Raw genomic sequence first — 24,347 nt, 5'->3', positions numbered from 1 at the left:
TCCTATTAATCAACAAGCATTATTTCAAACAGGACTAAATGGAACAGTTAAACATTAATGCAAATATACATTTATCAGAGGAACACCCTAAATACATTCACTTGGCATTATAGATACAAATTACGGGAAGTGGCTTAACCATATCAATACGAGATCAGGATGCCTTGATCTTGGAACACCCCAGACGGGATCTTCAAACTCAACTTTCAACCCTGTCTACGTCCCGCTCTCCACAGTCCCGAAGCACAGTGACTCCTCAACTCAGCAACCCAATAAACGCAGTTCTTGTTAGCTATACTAAAGTCACTAAGATGCGCTACAGCAAGTTGACAATGCCATTACATGGGTTGCTAACAGTATGACTACTGGCTACAAACCGACATGCCGTAGTCTTTCCCTACTGTTGTTGCCTTGAATTCAGTGCCTTCTAGAACTCGTTTTATGTCCCTAATTTTACATCCTTACAATCATGAAAATTAGTTACTGATAATTTAATCTAGCAGCAGAGATGTGTGGAAATTTGTGATGAAAAATTATAAAGGATTACACATGAAAACATCAAGATTAGGATTGACACAATGAAGCTAGTGCGATCATTAAGACAAGTACCACATAATCATCTGTCTATAGACTTTGGAAAGTAAACTCATCTAATTGATATTAGTTTTAATGAAGTAATACAGACTAGTAAACCATTGATGAATAAAGCTGTGAAAATTTATAGATAACTGGATCAGAGTTATGGTATATGTCAGAAAAAGCTTCAGTTGTCAATCAGTATTCATGAGTGGAACTTGGAACAGGGTTGGCGATTTTTTTGATTTTTTTAAAAAATCAAAAAAAACAAAAATCAATGATTTTTTTGATTTTTTCATGATTTTTTTTATTTATTTGATTTTTTTGGTTTTTTCAACTTTTTTGTCGTTTTGATGTGTTATTTTTTATGTTGCAATTAGCCTACTAACAATACCAGTATATGGATCATAATGGATGGCTAAAAAGGGCATTTATTGCCTTCAATAATGGCCAACAGGCCAAGGTGATGTTTACCACTTAGGGATTTTTGGGTAAACAATTATTGGTACTATGTCTATTCATTAGCTTTGTAAAGTTTGTATGGAGCAAGGTAATAAGCTAAATATTGACCATTTAACTGGCTTCATATGCCTCTGTACCAAAAACATTCAATTTATTGGAACCTAATACACACTAAAGGCAACAAGTTTATATACCAATTTGTCATTTATAGTACATTTATACTAAACCATGAATAACAATAACAATACCTCAATATAAATTAAAGACTGCCACTCAATATATTTAAATATATGAAAAAATCAAAAAAATCGGAAAAATAAAAAAAATCATGATTTTTTTATAAAAAAATCAAGTGATTTAATGACATGATTTAATCATTTTGATTTAATCATTGCCAACCCTGACTTGGAACAAAACTGCTATCTTGGCAGCAAATTTGTTATAGCCTTGCATTGAAAAATAGCAATAATGCATCTCAGCAATACTGTCAAACGGGGTAATAAGGGACGGGTGGGGTAAATCAGGACAGTCATCCCACATTTTGAACAAATGTTGTAGTAGCAAAACTAATAAAAATATTGTAAAACTAAAAATAGTAGCTAAATTTCAACATTTTTACTGTCTATGTAGCATAAAGCAAGTTAGGAAATCATACATTTACTACCTCTAAAAAATCCTGGAAAAAAGTGTGAAAGTGAGATTTTGGATTTAAGTACCTCTGCTAAGGTCTGTAGCAAAAAAAAAATGTTTGCCATATTAAAAAATTTTACTCCCATGAAAGTTGCACACAGATGTTGTCTTTAAAACGAGATTGATGAAATTTGCGTAGCTCATCCCCCCCCCAAAAATGGCAGCCATTTCTGCAAGATGGGGTAAAAAGGGACACCCCCCTGCCCCCAGGGTAATAAGGGACACCCTTAAAAATGCATGTACAGTAGAACCTCAATTAGCAAAGGCTCCAGTTTGCAAAAAAATCAATAAATAACCAAGAATTTTAATAACATTTACCCCGCTCAGCAAAAAATTTTGCTTAAGAAAAAATTAATGCATCACCATTCATCACAAAATTGTGTGTAGATTGTCATAAATAGAATTATGCACCATGCAGCATAGGATGAAAAGTAATTAAACTAAACTATGATTTGTTTCTTCAAAAAATATAATGGTTGTCTCTAAAATATTCATTTTTGTTTCAGGTATGTTTTTTTACAATCTATTTTTGTTATAGTGAATTCACTTGACCCAATTAAAATGGTGCAAAATTACAAGCTGTCCTGAAGCTTACAGATACAGAAGAAATGCTATATGGCTGCTGATATGAAACTTGCAGTGGACAAGGTCATTATCAATGCTCATTGGCATGTCCATGGATATGGTAATATCACATCAATAATACGGTCATGAATGGATATGGTAATATATCAATATAGGAAAAACGAGGGAAATCACAGAAAATGTCATTTATTCTACATCTACATTGTCGACAAAAGAAGAGGGGGACTTCAGAGTACTGTTAGTAATGGATGAGTACACTCTGCATGCTTCAAACGTTTTAAAATTAAGTTTTATTTCAGGTGTCCCAGATTACCCCATTCCCAGGGGTAATTTGGATGCTTATATTTTGCATCTGGCACCTTATGAATAGCATATGGAATTTTTTCAGAGATGCCATACAATAACTCTTGCAAAGGCTTTTGAAATAAGCCCAAATTTGTTTATGAAATGTTTCATGGTAAGAATTTATAAACAAAAAAAGCTTAAAACGTCCTGTATTGCCCCGTTTGATGGTAGTGAGTGTCCTTGGCATATTTATCCAAAATTCATGTTGGTGGTTTGACAAGCATGTCACCTAGTTCACTTATATATGTTATCTGAAAGTTTGTGTTGGGTTTAACTCCATTTATCTTACTTTTATTACAACACTTCTCTTTAACTTCACTTCTTGTTTTGTTTGTCTGTCTGCTACAAATTTTATTTTCAATATTTAACACACTTCTACCTGTCCAATTGATCTGAAATTTTGCATACTTGGGTAAAGTTGGAGACAATGCATGAATCAATTGGCAGAATGAATAATTTTCAAAATTTATATTTTTTTTATTTTTTACCTCAAAAAGTGAAAAAAATAATTTTGTCCACTACAATTCTTATAATCAATATTTAACACAGTTCTACCTGTTCAATCGATCTGAAATTTTGCACACTTGTGTAAAGTTGGAGACAATGCATGTATCAATTAACAGAATGACTAATTTTAAAAAAATTGTAATTTTAAAAATAAAATTAAAAAATTTATTTTGTAATTTTTGATAATAAAATTAGAAATTCACTGTACATGTGTAACATTGGAGACATGGATTCTTAAGAAGTGTTGTCTTTAAAAAGTAGTTTGTAAACTCAAATTATTATTTGATTGTGATTAATGTGCTTAAATCTACTAGCTTCATCTTTAGTGCTAATTAAATGTTCATTAAGCTGTTTTGATACCATATGAATATCTTGGTTGTTTGTATTGTGGGGAGACCCATTTCCATTAACTCTGCAAGGAAGCAGGAGTTTCTTGCTAAGGGGTATTTGCAAACCCCCAATTCCTGAAGTGCAATTTGATTTAGTAGACATGAACTATTGGAATTGTATCTGGTGACTATTGCAGTTGAGAGAGGCTGGTGGTCTGGGCTGATTCTCCTGCTAAGGCCTTCTGGTGTTGGCAAATGCAAGTCTAATGGTAAGCTCAACATTTAGATATGAACCAATATCCAAGGTAGGATTAATTTATGTAGATAAAAATAATATTGTGTGGGCCATCACTTATATTTGACTTTCCATTTATATTATCAGAGACTGTGTTGCTTCCAATTATTTGCATACAATGAATTACTGCTTTTATTTCGTCAATATGTTTATATCTTTTGGTACTAGTTTTGCCTCCATGTAATTTCTATCAATTCTATCCAGCAACAGCGGCCAGTGGCTCATCTCTGCGCCCTAAAGTCATTGTAGCTAACATCAAGCTTGAGCCTCTATATGAGGAGGACATATCTGTGAAGGATGAGCCTATTGATATTGATGAAAATCAGGTAAAGTTATTTCTCTATGGTAAAGTTATATTATGTAAATAACTGAGTTTATGGTTTTTGATCACAATTCTGCATTCTAATAAAATTTGCATGATTATGTCTCTGGCAGTGAACTTTGTAATGACACGCATCTGCTCCCTGAGCCCTGTTAGGTGTAATGATTCCCATGCATGCTGTATACAATTCATTCATATTTCATTTAAATCGAGGTTCTTTAGGGGGAACCATTTGATGATGAATGACTGAATTGAAATTCTATTCGAATGTTTCATTGCAAATGCCAGTGTTTGAAGTAACATTATACACTTAACACTTTATCTTTGAGGTCAATTTTGAATTATTAGCTCAAAATCCACCGCAACTAATTTGCCTTCATTAGGATATTATCAAAGTATACATGACTGATGTGACCACCTGTTGTGTCAGGCTGGTTCACGTGAGCCTCCCAGCCCTGGGTGTGGTGGCCAGCTAGCTCCACCTTCCCCATCAGGTATTTACCACAAACAAACGAAAATATAGCGACATCACTGAAATGATTTTTGAGTGGTATAAAAAAATACCTGAAGTATTGTTGTGTATTTTCATATTTCTAAAATCATGAAAAAATTATATTTACATGGGAGTCCCTAATTTTTAAAGTCCCTATCACATCAACAGCAAAAAGGATCAATTGAAATAAAACGCACCAATTTCTTGAGATATGATTATGAAGATGAAAATTATATTCTGTGGGTTAACATATATATAAGACTTTCCCTTTATATTAACAAGACTGCATTGCTCAAAATTATGTGCATACAATGAATTACTGTGTGGATTTCGTCAATGTGTCTATAGATTTTGGTACCAGTTTTGCCTTCATGTAATTTTATTTCAATTCTATCCCACAACAGCGGCCAGTGGCTCATCTCTGAGCCCTAAAGTCGTTGCAGCTAACATCAAAATTGAGCCTCTATATGAGGAAGAGGACATATCTGTGAAGGATGAGCCTATTGATATTGATGAGCTAGCTCCACCTCCCCCATCCGGTTGGCCGGACAAGATGGAAGCTCAAATTGAGGCTCGTGAAGCACATGTAGCCCACCGTCCTGCGTCGCTCTCCTCTACCATGCCTGGACATGTGGTGGGTGGTTGTGTGCTGGGACGATTGAGAATTTAAAGTAATGCATCACTTGATGATTTTCATAAAAGCCTCATAAGCTTGGTTGATTTTTTCAATCACTTATCATCAGGCATTTAAGTTCTAATTAATGGATATATTCATATGCTAATTTAACTATAAAATAACCTGCTATTATCATACTACCTTGTAGCCTACTTCATTTGGACCTGCTGTTACTTCTTGTTTGTTTAAAATTATTGTCCAATTTCACTTTACCAGTAAATTCTGCATACACTGAGATGGTTAAAAGTAAGGTGTATAAGCCAACCATGGAGCTGTACCATCTGGTGCAAAAGCTTCACACAGAATTTTGAAACTTATAGAGCCGCACTGTATCAGCTCATTGTGAGATTCTGGGCATGGCGAGAGCCGAGCGCTTTATTTCTTCATCATCTCCTTCTCTCAGAAACGCCATCAAGCTCTTCCTTGTTCTTATAAGTGACAGATCAACATTAAATAGAATAATCAATCCAAGCATGACGTGCTTATCAAATAATCCTTTTTGACGCATAAAATGTCCAATTTAGCCCAAAACAGTATGAACACACAAAAACAAACCAAAAATTACTAAATGCAATTCAACAAAATTACATTATATTCCATGACTTTTTGAATAATTGAAGCTAAGCTTCGTGTAGATTTTGGTCAAAGTTGCAGGTAAGCGCCAATAAAATTTTGATTCATTTGGATGTATTTCCTGTAACAAATCCCTGTTGCCAATGTGCCCTCAGAACGTGGGTAGGAGGCAGTCCGCACCTGCAGGAGATCCAGAAGACGCTGGTGACAGCGGCGGCGTCTCGGAAGCGTCCAGCTCCCAGCAGTGCAGCGAGATTCTCCCGTATTCCCAGCGGGGTTTGGTTGATGCCAAGGTTACCTGCCAAATGCAGCAGCGCCATCCAGATGAGCAGGCATCCTCAAATCTGTACTCATGCTTTGACTGTGAATATTCCTGCGGTTCAGAGCTTCAACTTCTGAAACACATTCATGTTCTTCATAAGCATTCCTCTAAAAAACCTCTTGGCTGCTCAGAATGTGAATATTCTTGTGTGACTAAGAGCCAGCTGGAGAGGCATGTTCTTTACAAGCATACATCTAAAAAACCTCTTAGCTGCTCAGAATGTGAATATTGTTGTGTGACTAAGTGCCATCTGGCGAGGCATTTTCTTTATAAGCATTCATCTAAAAATGTCTTGGCTGCTTAGAATGTGAATATTCTTATGTGACTAAGAGCAAGCTAAAAAATCATAATCTTCAAAAACATACATTTGTGTAAACTCTCCGCTGCTCCAAGTGCAAATATGCTTGCGCCAGGAAAGAAAGCTTAAGGTTGAGATTGAGAACCGTGAGCCCTCAGGCAGGCTTGGCTGGATCCCTATGAGAATCTATCACTACTTATAGTCGTTATAACTCCACTCGTAATTGAAATATCAATCTAAATTTTTTTTGTGCTCATTCAACTATTTATTTACAATTTCCCTACATGTTACAAAATCTACATAAATTTTGTATAACTTCAGTTATGATAGAGTAAAATGTTGCACATCGATATTCATTATACATGCAAGTGATGGGACTTACCTAATTTTTTGAGACATGAGGAAGTAGTACTATATATTCTCTATTGATCGGTATTAAAGTCATGTTTGAATCACCCTCTATTTCGTAGAAATTTCCAAACAAAATACTTTTTCATCACTCCTGAATTGTAGATTTCCCATTTTCTTTGGAAGCTGGCCCTGAGCATGTTAAAAGTGTCGTACCGTTCTAGCGATGCCTTTCTTGATGGTCATAAATCAGCTGGCGTGAAGTTGCATAGTTCTCGTCTACCCTCTCCCTTGGGGGTAGAGGGACAGCCTCCTTACCCCCTTACCCTCTTGGCTGGTAGGTGTTAAAAGGCTAGCGCGTTTAGATTACAACCTATCATTGTTCGTGTGCGAGGACACTGGCGGCAACATGAGTTTCTCTCTCAAATCGAAAAAACTGTGCCTTTTATCACGACGATCCAATAAAGGTCTCCAATTGAAAAGATGGAGGTAAGATTTATTACAGTCGTTACTTATCATGGATATAACAAGATTTGAATCTCATCAGGAAGTGGTCTCTAAAATAGAAGTTGAAAATTCCTTTATTTGTTATAGTAACTTTTAATAATGTCAATGGTGAATGCTAATGATTGCGATGAAGTACAGCCCATGTTTATATATTACTACAGTGCTGTATCGATGTTGTTGCAAAATGCTGAGCCATCTAATAGCAGTGAAGAACCAAGCGTGCAGAAAGTCGAGCCACCTAATAGCGGTGACGAATCGAGCTTGCAGAACGCTGAGCCCCCTAATAGCAGTGAAGAATCCGGAAGATATGCGTATTATTGTCATTATCTAGATATATATATATTGTTCCCATAGTATGCACACCGAATTTGAATATTTGCGCAGTATGTTCTCACTGAATGGGTTTCCTTCACAATTGGTGTATACTCAAATTAAGAAATTCTTGTCTAAACAATATGCTGAGGTGGTTCCCGAACGTGACGATAATAGTCGTGTTTATTGTTCTTTTCCTTACTTTGGCCCCGCATCTGAGACGTTGGCAGAGGAGTTGAAAGATCTATTCTTTAAATACCTCCTGTATGTAAATCTTAATGTATTGCTAGTGAACAATTTTAAAATTAGCTCGTTTTTCAAGTACAAAGATCCTCTCTCTGTTCTTATGCGATCATCCCTAGTTTATCAATATAGTTGTGCGCAGTGCGCACCTGTGTATGTCGGTATGACATTGCACAATTTTTATACTAGGCTTGCATAAGGTCAGGAGTTATAGAACAGGGAACATACCTGCGCACCCCCCTCATTCAGCCGTACGTATTCATGCCGAGCAGTGCAAAGTCCCGGTGTCCAATCTGTCTCTTATACACATCTAGATGTGTATAAGNCCTCTGTTCTAGGTTTTGAACTGACGATGGAGCTGGACTCCAAAACGTTTTCTCTTATAAGAAATGGTGAACTTTTTGGCTATTTTCTTTACTTTTAAATTCCAGGACAATGATATAGTTGTTAAAAAATTCACCGAGTCTTTAGTGAAGGGAAGATGTTGCCCTAATATATAATGGTTGTGTCACTTCAGCTTCCACGTGGAGATCTGTAATGCACCTTGGCCCTTCATGCATTGAAAGTTCCAGCTTGGTAAATTTATAAGTATTAACTCAGACAAGGTGGAACCTTGGGAATGCTTTACAACTGATTAGCAAAACTGTGTACTTTTTATGCTGCAGATTTTGTTAGTTTTCTTCTTACCCTCCTTTTATTGTCATGAGAAGTAGAAACAAGAGACCTCATGGGAAAGAACGGATCATGGCTAAACTAATAATTGACCATGCATAGTTTGGCTGTATCAATGTATTTTGTTCCGTCTGTAACATCAAAAAGCTTTATACCACAACAGCTTTATACAAAGTTAATAAAATTATTGATTGGTAAATAATTGATAACAAATATAGAATCGTGGTGATTTGATTTAGGAATATTTCTGCTGACTGTTGTGGGTAGACCCATTTTTATTCACTTTGCAAGGTAGCAGGAGTTTCTTGCTAAGGGGTATTTGCAAACCCCCTTTCCTGATGTACAAGTTTTTTGAGTAAAGATGTTCGATTTGATTTTTGTCTGATGACTATTACTGACTAGTCTATGTTAAGTACCTATAGCAGTTTACTCCAATATTGATGAAGTACACTCCTTAGGCTAATCACGTTTCTAATTAAAGTGTGGCAATTCCAAACTGGGATATAACAGGCGATATTCTAGGAATGAGGAATGAAAATTGAATACTCAACTCGTGTGAGTTGGCTTCTTTCTTGGTCTTGGTTCTTTATGTATGCCTGCTGTTCCCTCCTTTTGTAATTGATCCTCACTCTAATCAAGACATATAATAAACCAAAAATTTACCTAAGTGGTGATTTGAGATGTCTGTAGGGAAGGATGAGTCCAACAATCAAACCCATGTTTTGAAATTTCTGATGCAGCAAGCACCCTCAATCTCACTAAGTTACCAACCGCATTATTGAGAGAGCTTCCGTGACATTAGGCACCCAAACAGAGACCTATCATTCTCCCAAAACCTCTGCACTTCAGCATCTGGAGCAAGTCAGTTGCGTTCACGGCAGAAGCATGTGTGTATATCATGTTCTCTAAACACCGGCAAAGTTTGTGACATTAATTTTTTTATCTACTTATTAAAAAATGCATTTTTACAAGTGGCTGTCTCCTTCAGAGGTTTTGCCAGTCTGCTTTGATTATTTTATTTTTCTAATTTTTTCTAAGGTGTTTGATTTCATATGTGACAAGGAGTTGATGTCTGTCTGACATGGGAGATACTAGCTGCCTTACTAGATCTGGGTTTGGTTCCCCAGCATCCTCCAGTACAGCAGAGGTTGGTGAATTAGCCGAGTGTGCAATGATAGAGAATGACGTTGATATTCCTGGTAATTTTGTTGTTGAAGACTCCGATCTAGACAGTAACATTAAAGCTACTCCAGTTGCTTATGCAAGCACAGGGATGGTGAATCTGATGGGCCAAATTAGAGCATTTATAGCAACAGAGCAAAGCGTGCAGCTGTGGCAGAGAGTTTTTAAGTTTTTTCCTCAAGTTCAATTTTAAGTTCCATTAAAAGACCAGGAAAGTATCATGGATACCTCACCAGCATTATCATACATAAGATAAAGGTTTAAATCTTTAGTAAATCAGGTAATTAAAAATGAACTAATTCTAAAAAATCTCTGGTTTGCCACCATGCAAAACATGCAGCTCAGCAGCTGTGGTTAGCTAACTGCATCCAAAAGTATCTAACCCAACTAACCTTATACATGGAGGCTTTATGCAGCCATACCAACAGTGAAACTAATATCAAGCGCCTCAAGTTTTCTAAAGGACCTAATTGGTTTTGATTGGGGTATTATAAGCTTATCTTTTGGTACAATTAGTGATCTAATTGTTTGCACTAACGCTCAATGCTATAAAGGCAAAACAGAGATCTTTTACAATCAGTTAATTTTTTAATTTTCTCATCTCAATATTTTTATCAATTTCTCATGTATGATGATGCTGGTATCCAAGATACTTACTGGCCTACTTATAGGACTCACAAATGAATATGAGAAGAACAAGAAAAATTTTCTTCTTTACCACTCTGCTCAATGCCAGCTAATTGCATTGGACAATTGGAGTCTCCTTCATTCAGTGGTCAGATGTCCAAATATTTCTCGGTCCCAAAAATTGGATAATAAGCAGTTCACAGTTATCAACCTGGCTCTGATATACAAGTTTGTGTAACTTTGGGCCCAATTAATCCCAGTTTTTAGGTCAAGGACATACTGGAAGTTACAAATTCTGGAGATATTGTTGCAGATATTACTTGCCTATCCAGGACCCAAATTGGAATTCATGAGCCCTCTGTCACCCTAAAGATCATGTTTGAGGGACAAACTTTGTCCAGCAGGGGTAAAAATTTGGTAAGTATCTTACTCTTGAAGGCATTCTGTGGCTGCTGTAACAAGACGATATAGGTAAGTGTCAAAATTTGGAGCACTGAAGATAATGATTCTCCCAGGAGATGCCATATATGTGCAGGTCTCAACAAACATTCAATGTGTACATCAGCTGTAAAGTACTGTGCTCACTGCAAGGGTCTCCATTGAGCAAATGCTCTAGAGCTTTCTTTCATCATTAAAGCTGCAGTTGAAAAGCTGCATGCTACTACTGTCAAACGGGGTAAAAAGGGACAGTTTTGAGCGTTTTTTGTTAATAACTTCTTACCATGAAACATATCAGAAACAAGTTTAGGCTGATTTTATAACTCTTGCGAGGGCTATCCAATGGCATCTTTAAAAATATTCCATATGCTATTCGTAAGGTGCCAGACGCAAAATAAAACCATCCCGATTTACCCCTGGGAACGGGGTTATCCGGTACACTTGCAATAAAAGTTAATTTTAAAACGTTTGAAGCATGCAGAGTGTACTCATCCATTACTACCAGTACTTTGAAGTCCTCCTCTTCCATTGTAGATGATGTAGATGTAATATAAATGACATTTTCTGTGATTTTTACTTGTTTTTCCTTTATTGATATTATTTACCACATTCATTAATTACCATAGTAGTAATGTGATATTACTGTATCCATGGACATGCCATTGAGCATTGACAACGACATTGTCAACTGCAAGCTTCATATCAGCAGCCATGTAGCATTTCTTCTGTATCTGTAAGCTTACATGATGGTTTGTAATTTCGCGCAATTTTAATTGAGTCAAGTGATTTCACTATAACAAAAAAGATCGTGAAAAACATACCTGAAACAGAAAATGATGTTTTAGTGACAACCATCATATGTTTTGGAGAAATGAATCATAGTTTAGGTCAATTACTTTTCATTCTATGATGCCTGGTGCACAATTCTATATATAGCATTCTATGTACAATTTTGTGACAACTGATGATGCACTAATTTTGTTGATAAGTGAATTTTTTTTCACTGAGCGAGGTAAATGTAATCAAAATTCTTTGTTGTTAATCAATTTTTTGTTAACTGGAACCTTTGCTAACTGAGGTTCTACTGTAAATGCATTTTTACAGGTGTCCCTAATTACCCCGGGGGGGGGGTGTCCCGAGTAGCCCTGCCATGTGGAAAAAGCTGCTATCTTAAATCTGTCAATTACATTTTCAAGCCAACACTGGGTGCAACTTTTATGTTAGTAAAATTTTTTTAATATGGCAAATATTTTTTTTTGCTCCAGACCTTAGCAGATGTACTTTTCCAAAATCGCACTTTTCACACTTTTTTCAGCAATTTTTGGAGATAGTAAATGTTTGATTTCTTGACTGGCTTTATACATAATAGATAGTAAAAATGTTGAAGTTTACGCCACTATTTTTAGTTTTGCAATATTTTCATTAGTTTAGCTGCTACAACATTTCTACGAAATGTGTGATGCGCATTCCGATTTACCCCGCCCGTCCCTTTTTACCCCGTTTGACGGTAGCCGTTCCTATGCTCAGGCTGTGAAAGAAGTCAAGATAGATGAACACAGACTGGTTCCAAATCAGTAAGATGCAATGTCAAGCGTTCCTCATTCTATTCCTTTGGCAAGCTTATCTCCTTCTTGAACTTTACCAGGGGCTCTTTCTACTGTGACAATTCCTATAGATACACCAAACTCAGACTTTGTCTCCAAACAAAGATCTGAGTCCAGAAAAGCTTGTAGACCGATCTAAAAGCTGCTAAATGTAGTAATACTTCAGCTGTCACTGTTAGAAATTCAAACTAGTAAAAGTTAGTTAGCAGACTTTAGAAAAGTTATGAGGGAGGAGCTAGCTTCTAGTGAGAAATGTAGGTATTGAGGAGACTAATTGTGGGTCATTTACTGAGTTGTCAGTCAAATTGGGAAAATTCATAAATGGGGTGTTCAAACTTGATCTACTAAGTGAAAGTACTAAGGAGAGATCCCTGCTTCTGATTAGCCTTCTGTGAAATGCTTTGAGCAGGAGGTTGGTGAGTCTCTACACAGAGAGTGGCTGTCTGCCAGTAGTGGTATTTCTGCTCATGATCAGGTTGTGGGAGCATCTTCCGAAGTTTGTGTCTTGGATTTCCTGCTGCCCAAAGAGGCAGCTGATCAGATGTCAGTTGGATGCATGATTTTTCTTTTCAATCCATCACCTCCCACTTAACTAATGTGGTTTTCAAGCAAGGTGGATGAGCTAAGGAGCAACTTAGAAGTAAGATTGCTGATAGTTCACCTCAATTTTAATGAGCTACTCACTAAAATCCCAGCAGTTGACCCATCAACACAGAATAGAATTAGGATTAGAAATATTGCAACTTAACTGCAATGGCTGACATGGGAAACTCACAGAAATAAAGCTTTATTTATACAAGAGTAAAGCAGATGTCTGTCTTTGTGCCACAGGGCTGAGAATGCACAAGACAATTTTTTATATCTATAGATCAAAATTTCCATTTTTTATATTGGGATTGAAATATGTAAATCCTCTGAAATGACTCCAGTTTGGAAGAAACTATACAAACAACCTAGCCATGCTATCAGCAACTTCTTGACAATAAACTGGTTGTGTCTGTGTACGGTCCTGGAGAGGCTAACAGCGCCGATGTACCTTTATCGAATTAAATTTTGCAGGCAGTCTTTCTCTCTGTGTCATGTAGCTCGGGAAAAACTGTCCCTTCTCCACATCTTGGTAAAATGATGAGTGCTCTAAGGCCATAGTGCTGAGATATAGAGCTAAAGGCAAACTGTGGTGCTCCCCTACTCCTGCAAATCTCTTTGAATACAAGTGCTTTGAGGTTGTGGCTAGAAACCTTAAAATTAAAAAGAGCATATTAGCTTGGAGTATATAAACACCATGTTACCATCAACCACTGGAGAAGTCTGAGAAGAATACGCAGAATTCAGTGTAGGCCTATAAGAACTTCTGTTATCCATTGCAAGTTGCTGCCCATGATGATGACTTTGCCAAAAATAACTTTTTGGCCTGCCATTTGGTTCCTGTTGCTTCTATCACAGGACATCAAGTCAAATCAAGTAATAGTGAGACATGTCATGTGGAGGGCACAATCAAACATTTTATTCCGCACAAGGCAGGAGGGCCTCTCACTTCCCTGGGATTTTTCCTCAGCTCTCTGCAGTTTTGATGCCCCAATGAGAAGAAGCTCTGCTGTGATCTGTACTCTCAGGGAAATGTTTACTCAGCTGCAATATGGTGATCAGGCCGTGAATGTTCTGCAAAGCCTAATTGAATTGTACTTTTTTTCACAATTTACTGCTGCACTGGCTAGTGGAAGTGCTAAAGTGTAAAAAGATCTAAAAGTGAGGTGAAGTGGTGTTTAAAATCCCAGTTGTGCTAAGCCTGGAAGGTGTGCTCAGGCTGGCTGGGATGTGTGCTAATTGCCTAACAAAGCCTTCGAATCTATGTAAAAAAACACCAGTGTCTCTAGCACATTTAGCTTCTAAGTGTGGCCTATGAAAAGACTTTTCAATGAAGTCTGCCAAATGGCCGTTAAAATAATATAATTTAGCAATTTCAGTATTTATTATGCCGTAGGCCTTCTTTACATTGTAGAACATTGACAGCTCGTTGTGGGCTTGAATTCGGTACTCACTGCATCAAATTTTCTTGGCTTAACCGCCAGGCCTCCTTGCCGATTCTGAACAGAAACTGGCGCACAGAGCTGGGATCAAACCTGCACCTCTCTGCTCCAATCTTGCTACTCTGAACTTCAACCACTGGGCCACCCTGAGTTCTGTGGCAAAGTTATTGGCATTGACGGTATGTCTGATGATTGTAGTGGGAGGCCAAATGACAGAGATGAGATGCTTAAATTAAAACGTGTCAAGTTTTTATCATTCAATATCACATGTTAAAAAGTTATTGAATCAAAATGTTAGGCATTTGTCTTATTTTGTATGATCGCTGTATGCAACTTGTGTTCTATGGGATACTGATGTTAAGTTCTCTCAAGATAACACAAATACCATGAGACAATATTTCTGATGTAACTAGGCATTATTCCAGCCTGAAAAGAACAATATTACCTTGTAGTATAAAACATTTGCAAATAGCCAGTATAGGAATAACACTTGACAGAAGAGATTTAGTGATTTGTATAAAGTGCATGGGACTAGACATGAGTTTGAAGGGAGACAAGATGACAGAAAAGGCAGGAGTGTGGAGTCACTGAAATTACTACTTATGCACTAACTATTACCATATATAATAAGTCTTTTTGATTCAAACTTTTAATTCTTGGAAAATATTCACCATTTGTAAATTTAGGATTATTACAAGCTCATATCTATATTAATGTCTAAAGTTCTGGCAACCTAATCAAAAATAGTATATGTGAAATATCACAAATATTTATATAAACAAAGCAATGTGAGTACTGTTATGCATATATACAAATATTGATATACACATAGCAATATATATATTGATATGTTAATATGCAACATTGATACAAATCCAAATATTTCACATTAAAATGTTGCCAAGTTATGGGCATCAATGAGTTTTATTGCATCAAACGAGCCATTGTGTGCTTGAGTAACTTGGGACAAGTCAATTTTGTTGAGAATGTTGAAATTAATACCTTCTTTTGAGCACCTCTGGCACTCTATAAAATTTCCATGATTTTCCCAGTGATATTACCATTACTGTTTACATAATAGATTAAAAACTTCAACGTTGGTGATGCATAATTATCATCACATTTGGCAATGGCATCCATAACCAAAGAATGCAGTGTTGTGCCACACCAACTCTCCAATGCTGCAGTCAGGAGTGGCAGATGCCCTGAGCATAGCCTCACTCAAGCGTCTCCTGGTGGCAGCAAAGTGAAGTCAGAAGGTAAGCCAGATTCCATGGGCCTCAATAATAAGTTGCTATTGTGCTGTGGAAGAGCTGGGCTTATGTGAATTAATATTCATCTGTATTTATATCTTGGGTGCTTCAATATAAAATTTGGTAACATTGTGTGGAAATATGCCACCTCATGAGTGTCACTCATCTGAATGATAATTATTTTTTTGCCTGAAGATTGCATGACCCAATCATTTGGTAAGCATTATATGCATTGTGAGATCACTTGCTCCATAATTCAATGGTACCAGTACATCTATGTATTTATTTTACAGCCTTGGAACAGGTTGAGTCTCCACTAGTCCTACCAGCTTCTGTTATCTACATCAAGGAGGAGCCTGAGGATAAAACTGAAGAAGTTTCCATCAAAGAGGAACCATTTTTATATGGAAATGAGGTAGGTAAAGTTGATATGCAAATAAATGTTCAGCATAGCATATGAAATTCATACACAGATTTCCATGAAAAAGAATGAGCAGAATCCTATTTATGTAATCAAACCTTCAAGTTAGGCTTCAGAAGACAAATCTTAAGAAGGTATCAGAAGACAAATCTCTCTGATCAAAAGACAAATCAAACCCAGTATCAAGTATGGAATATAAAGCAATAATAATTAGTTGTGAAAAACCCTCTTCTTAATTCAATAATTACTTAGAAGTTATGGGAAGTTCTATCTGCATCAGGTTTTCTATTCTAAATCCAAACTCATCATTTTTTATGTAGTTGTCTGTGGTCAAATGATAATGCGATAGCCCTTATTGGCAGTAACCATATAAAACTGTCAAAATTTTCTTCAAATTCTTTTAAATTAGAGTATAGCACAGAATTTCAAAGAAGAGAACTGAAGAACATTCCTATGAATTGATGTAAGTTTTTAACTTGAATGATGCAACATATATACAATGTGTAGAAGGGCTTGCAACATTTACTAATGCCAATTTGATTCAATGAAATCTTGATAAGAGTGTGCACTTGCTGCTGAAATTTCCGCTTATATTTTACATATAATTTAATTTGAAAACTGGCAAGTGCAATATTTGCATCATACCGCATTGATAAAGAAGTAATTTGAAGGTAATTTGTTATGTACAGTGAGAAATTATGAACTTGCAGAGAATCCTATGCCTTCCTGAAAAAAACACTCACCATTCCAGCCACATCAACATTGTCCTCCACTTTTCCCCAGAATATCACAAGAGTTGCATACCATATCTTTCCTTGTAGAATGCACACATCACGGCAGCAACATCAACTTTGTTCTTCACTTCTCCCCAGTCTTGTTCAACTGAACATCTAAGCCCAGCACTTACACCTTCATCTTGTGTGCCGTGCAAGACGGAAGCTCAGGTTGAGGCTCGTGACGCCCTCCCAAACTCCTCACAAGACATTTCTGCTCTGTCATTAAATCAGGTATTTATATTTGAAGACGCTGTTTGAGCTTTCCCTAATTTACACTATGCCACAAATTTTTGAAAGATTTCCCTGATCATTTGTAATTATCAATGTTTTGTTTTATTGTTGGTATTATTGTATGAAATAGTAGTATGAAATCCGCCCTCATTTGGGCCAGCTGATGCACGATGCAGTTGCTTGCTGCTGGTGGTATTGCTGTGGAGGTCGATCAGGGATTGTGCCCAGGAACACGTCCAGTCGTCTTATGAAGGTCTCCAGGATGAATTCCCCTTCTCTTAGTTCCTTTGGTAGGACGTTAAAAAGCCTCGGCCCTGTCACGGAACGTTTTCCTTCCCGCTGGGATTGAAATCTGACTGCAGATCTGTTACGTAGTGGGGGGATCTTGCATAGTGTCCCCCTTCTTTCGTTATGATATGTCTCAATCCTGAAGGTCTCGCTCTCGAAGTCTGGTGCCATTCCGGTTATCATTTTCCATATATACAGAATGACATACCTCTTCCATCTTCTCTGCAGTGAGTACAGACCTACAAACCTAGGTGCTTCAACCTCTCCCAGTAGTTCAACTCTTCCATCCCTCTGATCCTGGAAGTGAATTTTTGCTGGACACCCTCCAGTTGCCAAACTGCGCAAAGTGTGAACGGTGTCCAGAGCTGGCAGCAGTATTCAAGGATTGGTATTACAAAGGCTCTAAAGAGTGTGATCATTGGTTCCGCATCTCTTGTTCTGAACGTCCGCCAGATCCACCCCATCTGTCGCCTACCTCTTGCGGTTATTGCCGTTATGCGATCACCAAAATTGACCTGGTTATTCGTCAACACTCCTAGATCGGGAACAAGTCGCTTCTCTTCTATTTCCGATTTGTCAGGTGCTAGGTAGAGGTGCTCCATACCAGCACTTCCGCTACCTCTGTATCTCAGAATCTCAAACTTGGTCCCGTTGAACTGCATGTTGTTCACTTGGGCCCAGTCATATATTGCAGAGATGTCTTCTTGCAACCTCTCGCAGTCACTCCTGTCCGTTATGGTCATTAGTATCCTGGTGTCGTCCGCGAATGAGGATGCAGAGGCGTGGTTCACTGTCACATCTGTGCCGGCGATGTGAATGAGGAAGTGGATTGGGCCAAGTACCGTTCCCTGTGGTTCTCCTCTCTTCACCCTAGCCTTGCTCGATCTCGAGCCTCCTACAACGACAACTTGTAGACTTTCTGTTAGGAAGCTGTGGATCCATGCCAGCAATCACCTCCGACCCCCAGTAGCCTTATTTTTCTGAAGAGCACTCCATGGTCAACTTTGTCAATCGCTTTCGCGAAGTCCAAATAACCACGTCCATCCCAGCCCCCTCCTCCGGTAGGGCCAGGATTTGGCGGTGATGCTCCAATAACTGAGACAAACAGAAGCGATTTCGTCTAAAACCGTGTTGCCTACTGTTGAAAAGGTCAGCTTCCTCCATGTACTGCACCAACCTTCTGGCAACAACCTTCTCAAATACTTTGATTAAGTGTGATGTTAATGTAACCGGCCTGTAATTTTGGGGTTTGTCTCTCGCATCTCCTTTGTAGATTGGGGTTATTAGCCCTAACTTTAGGTCACTAGGAACGTTTCCTTCTCTCAATGCTCCCTAGCGAATCAAAGTAGCTGTGTTGCCTGGTTTCTGACCTGATCTCTGCGCCGTCCTAAACAGTCCAAGTGTGGCCATCGTATGTGGTAGTTAAAATCCCCCGCAACCACAATATTTGGGGAAGGTTCACCCAAGTTGGTCACCTCTGTTTTTATTCTCTTGAGATTTTCGTTGAATTTTTCTGGCGTGCAGTCGGGCGGTCGGTATATGATAGCTCTGCACAGTTGGAGATAGGAGTTGTATAGTATAACATGTTACACATACCCATTGGAGCCTAAATGCAGGGTAACTGATTTTGCCGCGAGGGAGTTTCTGAGGCAGACTATAACGCCTCCTTTTTTCCTCCCTTCTTTTTGGTCTGCTTGATAATGTTGAAAGCCTTTCATCTCAATTTCTCCATCTTGGATATCCTCTATTAGGTGTGACTCGGTTAAGGCAAGCATTATTATTCCTTCTGTCACAGCAATTTCTTTAAGTACGACGATCTTGTGGCTTTTTTTCTTGGGAACAGCCCCTCTATGTTAGCTATCATGATGCCAGATTCTTCTTTTCAATGCGTTCTTAGTTTAGTTGCAACACAGACACTGCCAGAGGTCTCTGGCTCAGCAACTGTTGCATTTGTTGCTGTGATTTCTGCTGCTGTTAGTGCAATATCAACAGCTGCTGCATTTGTTGTTGAATCTGATCTACTTGCCTCTGTAGGCCTAAAAAATTACTGCAACTGAAATCGAGTCTTCTTTGTTCTTCTTCACTCCGGTAGGTTGTGTTGGCCGGTGCGGTAATTATTGGAACTGCCCTGTTTGATTACGATAGATTTGCCCTTCCCAGAACGGATTTTTTTAACCATGAAATAATTTTTTTCTGAAGTTTTGAGTTTTCCATTAGAATCTATCCGGTGTTCCGAGAAGGAAGTATCAGAGTCCCGTCTCTTCAGCATTACCTCTCAACTGCAGGTTGAGTCCAAGGTGATGAAAACCACAGTTATCTCGTTTGCGAGCTATATTTTTAATATTATTTCAGCACAAAAACGAATGGTAGTATTGACAGTCTCTCCCATTTTTGCATCCGCGTTGGTTTTTGCTTCCAAATGTTAAAAATTTGTGACATATTTGGGTGAGAATAATTACAGCTCCTTTCTTCAATCTCCCAATCGCACTTGCCCTGACGATATCTCCAGCAAACGCGTTTCTTAACAGTTAAATGCCTGCTGTTCGAGGCATTTACAGGGGAGAGGGGAGGTGCAACGCTGCGGTTAAGGGTTGGGGTTGGCGGGGTACTGCGTCGGGCAGCAGTAAGGAATGCGGGGGAGGGAGTAGAGGGATTGAGGGGAGTTGAGGATAACCGCGTCTGAGTGGAACAGAGAGACCCATTCATGTTAGGCCTATTGCTCACTAATGCTAGAATATCTTGCACACTCTCATGCCTTCTTTCATCCACGTCTCGTTCATCACGCATTTTCTACAAATGAATGATATTTCTACATATCTATGATGAAAGACTTGATCAGTTCAGTTGATAAGTGTTGGTAGTGAGACTGGCAACAGATTTCATTTTAACCTTGCACTTTAATCCTGCTAGTAAACTATAATGATTTTTAATCATTTGAAATACATAGCCATACATTTAATTTCTCTTAAGCAAGGATAATATCCTGGAATAAGATATCTAGTTCATACAGTGTAGGAAGATGAGGTAATGCAATTGAACCCGTTACATGAAATGTAACACCCTCACTCTGCTCATGTGTCTGGGATCACATCAAGGGAGGGGAAAATTGGTAATAATCAACAAATCACAACATGGGACAAAGGCTTGGGTTCCTGACATTAGTTATATCCTGAAGTTGTCCATGGTCTCCTTGGGTGAACTTACTTCCCATACATATTACAGAGCTGGTTTTTCCTTACATGGCATGACATGGCCTATAAGTACCATCATAAAGGAAACAAATATAGTTGTATAATATTGAGAATTAAGGCAGCGAAATACAATCTTTATAGCAAAATGTAAAGATTATGTTCAGCTCAGTAATTCTGTAAATAAGGTTGGTGTCATTGTGGCCCTGGTCCAGGAAAGGCTGCAGCCAACATATAACCAGAGTTGGGTCTCTTCAATGAGTTGGCAGTACCTGTGTATGTTGAAAATGTTGTTGTTGATTCTGATATTATTATTGCTTAGAAGAATGCAGTTATCAGAACGAAGTTGTGCCAGATTCCGTCATGTAGATCTGGGATGGTAAGTTTGGATTTGTTCATTTTTGGGAGTTAAGGAAGCCAGCTGCCAGGAAGTACAGGTGCCTAGTATGAGTCAATGACGTTGTTGTTGCAATAGCCCATCCTGGTAGTGGCCACTGGCCACTAGGTTAGTGTGGGGTGATAGGTCAGTTTTCAAGGCACTAAGGCCACAGGTAGTTGTCTACCATCAGTTGCTTGCTGATCCAGTAGAACTCTTTTTGCATAACACTGTAACACAACACCCTGCACAAGCCAGGTCCTCATTTATCAGCCATTATTGAATGAATGGCAGAGTTAGCCCAGAGCTGAGCTTCCCCCCAAAAAACGGTGCAAGAAACAAGGTCTCTCACCACTGCAGCTCTAGTAGATGGTACTGGTGTGGAGGCTGTTACTGGCTGTTCTAAAGGTAGCACTTTGCACTGGTGATGTTGATTGGTAGTACTGGCTGATTTACATTGATATTTTTGGTGTTCAGAGTGTCTTTCATGTTGTTGGGTTGGTGGTTTAGTCATGTGATTTGATGGCTGGACTGTTATGGTCAGAAAAATTGCAGTAGTTAGGTGACATCGCATTTGACATTCAGAGTTATGATGCTGTCTTCATATTGTGTCGTGGCAACCAGTTAATGTGTGCTGGGTGGCATTTTGAACGGCTTGGAGGCAAGTGAAGTTAGTGGTAAAGTGATCAAGGTCCAGATTGGGCAGGTGTAGTTAGACCTTGTATTATCTATATGATGGTGATGAGAAGACACTTGGTATGTCATTAAATTTTAAGGTTTTATGGTTTTGTGTTGGGTGGTGAAAGTGATCATTTCATCAAAATTTAGCCATGATATATTTGGATTGTGTTAAAGCAGGAATTGAAGTTGTGACCAAATAATTGCAACTAACCTATTTGCTCAGACTAAGTATTAATTCTGAGCAATCCACCACAGACTGGTTAAAAATTCCAAAATTCGTACCCTATTTGTCACAATTTGATAAGTCAACAGTTTAGTGTGACTGTTGATGTCATTATTATGAGAAATTGTTTTACTCTGTATTTTTATCATTAGTTTGGCGAAGGCTCAGCACTGGCATCAGGAGACCCTCCTGGTGGCACTGATGTCTCTGGGGCATGCAGCTCGAAGCAACACATCAGACTTGGGTGTTCCCATCGTGGATTGGTGCCTGCAGGTGCAGGCAAACTGCAGCAGCACCTTGATCTGGAACATCCTGCTTCAGGACCTCGCCGCTGCTCGGAACACACCTCTACTTCAGGGAGTGAACTACAGCACCACATTTATGCAATACATTCAGAAGAAAAACCTTTTCAGTGCTCTGAGTGTGATTATGCTTGCACTGCAAAGAGGTACTTGAAAAGCCATTTTCTTCTCAAGCATTCAACTGAAAAACCTTTTCGGTGCTCTGATTGTGAATATTCTTGCACCATAAAACAGAACTTGAAAAATCATTTCCTATCCAAGCATTCAATAGAAAAACCATTTAAGTGCTCGGAGTGTGATTATGCTTGCACCCTAAAAGGCAACTTGAAAAAACATGTTCTTCACAAACATTCAAGAAGAAAAACTATTCAATGTTCAGAATGTGATTATGCTTGCTCCTCAAAAGAGTACCTGAAAAGTCATTGGCTTCACAAGCATTCCACAGAAAAACCTTTTCAGTGCTCTGAGTGTGATTATGCTTGCACCACAAAAGCACACTTGGAACGCCATGTGCTAAACAAACATTCGACAAAAAAACCTTGTCAATGCTCAGAGTGTGTTTATGCTTGCACCACAAAAGTCAACTTGAAAAGACATTTTCTTCGAAAGCATTCCAGAGAAAAACCTATTCAGGGCTCTTAATGTGATTATGCTTACACAATGAAAAGGGACTTGAAACGTCATTTCCGGTCCAAACATTCAGCAGAAAGACATAAGCAGACATTCAGCAGAAAGACAAGTGCTCCGTGTGCGATTAGGCTGGCGCCACAAAATGGAATTAGAAAATACATCTTCATTGCAAGCATTCAACAGAAAAAGCCCATTTGATGCTTGAAGTGTTATATGTAAATCACTAATGTATCGTTCAATAAAATTTTTCTCCATGTCAATAAAGGCGCCGTTCGGTCAATAAACTTTTTCTGGATAGTGCCTGGAGAGACCTGCAGGCGTCTGGAGACTAAACCCCAGGCCCCTTCCAGAGAAAGTTTCATTGACCTAAGTGTTAACATGCATGTTTAATGTGGATGGAGCAAATTAGACACTAGGATCAAGTGCAGAACATTTGATCTTTTTAGACAACAGAACCAAGCTGTGTAGAGTATCTCAGCCAAACAACTCACTGCCTTCAAGGAAGAGGGGCTCAGCTGTTCAATATCCCTTCAAGGTGGCAGTTGCTTGGGGCGGCGTGGATATGAAAAAGAGCAATGAAGTTTCTCGCTTGTTGTGTCTTCTCAATACTGCTGGAATATTAGCAAATACTGGTCCATTGGAATATTAGCAACCATTTTTCTTGAAGCCTTCATGAGGGTCTGAAAGCTTTGTGAGAGTGAATTTCATGCTCTATAGTGTAACTGTGTTGCAGTTATCCCCAGGTTTACTGACTGACTGTTACTAACTAATTATGGTTTTTCTGACAGCAGAACACACTCTTGTATTGTTGTGTAGGTTGAATTGGCTAGTAATTTAGTAACCGTGCAGAGCTCCTGATTGATTTTGTATGTTTAATTTGATATCTTTTATTGATGTCAACATTTCATTTACTTCTATTTTACTATATAAGATTAGTTAATGCTAAACTTGCCCTGGTGTAATGATGTAAGTTTCAAGATAAGTAATTCAATCTTTATTAGTTGCTTTTTTGCAGAAAAAGTCATGCTCATGAATTGGGATCAATTTATGTTGAATTTTTTTGCCGATTTAGGACTGATTACTTCATTACAGTTCCTTGCAGTTGAAACAAAATATACCCTATTCCTATGAGGGCTGTTATTTGATCCTTGAACTGAGCGGCATATTTATTCTCAACCATCAGCTGGCCGTGAGTGTGGTTGTGTCCAGCCCCTTATACCAAGCAGTTGTCCTCCAGCTGCACTCACATCCAACACATTTGTTGCCATCTGGATGACAGCTTTTATCAAAGTGCTCTGCTACTATAGGATCATCATTTCTTGATTGTATTTGTTTGCTAAAATCTTGCTCTTCCCAGAAGTTAGATAATACAGCTATTCAATATCTCCGGAATTCTGTTGTCCAGCAGAAAAACCTACAAACTAGATTGATTTTAGAAGATAAGCTGGAGGAAAATCTTTAAACTAACGATGCTTTAAGATTGAAAGGACAAAAATCTTCTAACTAAAGTGATGTTCCATGAATAGCTGAACAATTTTCTAAATA

At 38.2% G+C, this 24,347-nt stretch overlaps 1 protein-coding gene across 1 annotated transcript; it reads left to right on the top strand.

Annotated features, from left to right (window-relative positions):
• Window positions 1–3,691: 3,691 nt before the first annotated feature.
• On the top strand, window positions 3,692–24,016 carry LOC108674606 (zinc finger protein 425-like; the record flags this gene model as incomplete). Its single annotated transcript, XM_047880554.1, has 9 exons — window positions 3,692–3,763; window positions 3,994–4,115; window positions 4,542–4,605; window positions 5,009–5,238; window positions 6,009–6,309; window positions 15,660–15,692; window positions 15,980–16,101; window positions 16,929–17,114; window positions 22,023–24,016. Coding segments are annotated over 9 exons (1,922 nt in total), but the record flags the coding sequence as incomplete, so codon positions are not given.
• Between the last annotated feature and the right edge of the window lie 331 nt (window positions 24,017–24,347).

This window comes from Hyalella azteca, unplaced genomic scaffold (assembly GCF_000764305.2).
Source record: "Hyalella azteca isolate HAZT.00-mixed unplaced genomic scaffold, Hazt_2.0.2 contig654, whole genome shotgun sequence".
NCBI lineage: Eukaryota > Metazoa > Arthropoda > Malacostraca > Amphipoda > Hyalellidae > Hyalella > Hyalella azteca.
This window is presented reverse-complemented; position numbering and strand designations above follow the sequence as displayed.